General features: G+C 35.0%; 1 protein-coding gene across 1 annotated transcript; it reads right to left on the bottom strand.

The window, feature by feature from the left end:
- Positions 1–330: 330 nt before the first annotated feature.
- LOC107573449 (uncharacterized) lies at positions 331–2,067 on the bottom strand. The gene is made up of 3 exons (XM_016259883.1): positions 2,007–2,067; positions 788–1,108; positions 331–689 (listed from the first exon to the last, which is right to left on the bottom strand). The coding sequence occupies exons 1-3, from the start codon at positions 2,065–2,067 to the stop codon at positions 331–333; spliced, it is 741 nt and encodes a 246-aa protein (XP_016115369.1).
- Positions 2,068–2,437: the final 370 nt, after the last annotated feature.

Below are 2,437 nucleotides of genomic sequence, written 5' to 3'. Positions count from 1 at the left end.
CTCTACCTTGAGTAGAAGTTTCTGCTGTTACTGAATCAGCTTGAGCTGTAAAGAATGAATGTTAGTTCAGATTAATCATACTGAAGAATATAGCAATCATATTTTAACTTTCATCATCATATTTCATAAAAAGTTCACATTTTTGCTGTCATGTTTCAATTGCTTAATTAGTTCAAGCAGCAGTTTTTGGACTGTTAAACTTGACATTGGTTCCTGAGTTTGCAGCAGTGCTTTGAGTTTGTCTTGTCAAACAGAAAGAAGCTTTTGTTCCTTGGTGTGTTCTGCTTCAATGATACTAATAGTCCTTAGTGTTATTGACATTATGAGGATCTAAAACTGACTGATGAGATTTTTCTCACCTGAACTCTTGACAGTGTATGTGGCTGAGGTCTTGACTTGATCTCTCCGAGTAACATTGCATCTCCACTCTCGGTTGTCATCTTCATTCAGGAGTGTTGTATTCAGAGTGATGATACAGTTTCCTGATGAGGATAATATCTGATATCTAGAGTCTGATCTCATCAGTTTAACACTATCTTGATTCACCCAGAACAGCTCAATTCCCTCAGAACGGATCCAATCATCACAATAGACTCCAGCAAATGAACATAAATACAACTGACAGGAGAGAGTCACAGAGTGGCCTGCACTGATCTCAGTCTGTGAGGATGAGGATGATGACGGAGAGACTGAAACACAAAATAAGACACAATTCACAGATTTTCATCATGGGAAATTAAATGGAGAATTTGGCCTTTTTCAATTGACCACATAAGTGTAAAGTTACCATGAAGAACATGCAGATTAGCACGTGCATCAGTTCCTAGTTTTTGTCCATTCACAAACTGTCGGCAGGTGTAAAGTCCATAATCTTCTTTTGTGATGTGCTTGATGTTCAGAGAGCAGTCAGACCCCAGACTCAGTCTCTCATGACTCTCAATGTCTTTCTTCTTTATACCTCCAGCAATCAGTTCAACTGCTGCTAAATTTCTGAATCTGTTATAGTTCCATGTAGTTGATTTGCGGTGAGGAAGAGCATTATTACAGAGCAGACGGACATTTTCACCAGAACTGATGAACACATGAGTCTCATTCACTCTACTGGAACCTGAAACACAAGAACATATGGAATCTCATAAATGAAAACAGCAAAAAAAACTGTTAATTATTTGAAAAAAAGAGAGGAAAATTTTTTTGTTTTAGGAAAAATTTAATATGTAGAATAAACTATTTTGCAAATTGTGAATATCTTATATAGTGGTTCAGTTCACTTTCTAACACTTCTAAATTGAACAGTACATTGCATTAGATTTTTGAAAGATAATATGACACATTATGACAAATGTGACAAATGTGACCCTGGACCACAAAACCAGTCATAAGGGTCTTTTTTTATTATTATTGAGATTTATGCATCATCTAAAATCTGAATAAATAAGCTGTCCATTGATGTATGGTTTGTTAGGAGAGGACAATATTTGGCTAAGATACAACTCTTTGAAAATCTGGAATCTAGGGGTGCCAAAAAAACTAAATATTGAGAAAATCGCCTTTAAAGTTGTCTAAATGAAGTTCTTAGCAATGCATATTACTAATCAAAAAATGTAATTAGTAAAATTTAATAAGGTTTTATATATGTACATTAAGAAATTTACAATATATCTACAGTTCATGGAACATGATCTTTACTTAATATCCTAATGATTTTTGGTATAAAAGAAAATAATATATAATTTTGACCCATACAATGTACTTTTGGCTATTGCTACAAATATACCCCAGCGACTTAAGACTGCTTTTGTGCTCCAGGGTCACAAATATCAGTGCATTCAGGAATAAAACAGTATTAACCAAACACATGACATGAATTTCAGCAAGATAGGTAGCTTGTTTAAACTCTTTACCAAACTCTATGCAAGAATGATATATTGAGTTGATGTTTAATATATGTTCAAATCATACAGATCTTTTATGATATCTTATAGATCATATACAAATTTCTTTACCTGTGAGAAGTGAAGAGAGAATGATCAGTCCCAGCAGACACAAATTACACTTATAAGCCATCTTCTCTTTCTGTCAGTCTTCCTCTTCATTATACGCTCACAAATCTTTCTTTAAATACTCTCAGCTCTTCCTGTGTTTGTTCACTTCCTCTGATCTGATTGGCTGAGTGTTTATTCCTGACACCAGCTGCATTTGACTGACACTATATCACTGCATGAAGGACAAGTGTTGAATCAGCATCATATTCTGGTGATCAATCAATATATCAGTGTTTCTGTTTCTGTCTGATCTTCACACTGTTAGCAGTTATATTTGCTCTGAATCTCACCTGAACCATGAGACTCATGATTGCCATTTTCAAAGATGCACTGACAGAAAAAAAACTACTACTGCATCATCACTGTGTCTGTCACGCGACTCTGTTGCCCTT

Source organism: Sinocyclocheilus grahami, unplaced genomic scaffold (assembly GCF_001515645.1).
Source record: "Sinocyclocheilus grahami isolate Dianchi unplaced genomic scaffold, SAMN03320097.WGS_v1.1 scaffold1945.1, whole genome shotgun sequence".
Taxonomy (NCBI): domain Eukaryota; kingdom Metazoa; phylum Chordata; class Actinopteri; order Cypriniformes; family Cyprinidae; genus Sinocyclocheilus; species Sinocyclocheilus grahami.
The sequence above is the reverse complement of the archived record's forward strand: the minus strand, read 5'-3'. Positions and strand labels throughout refer to the sequence as shown.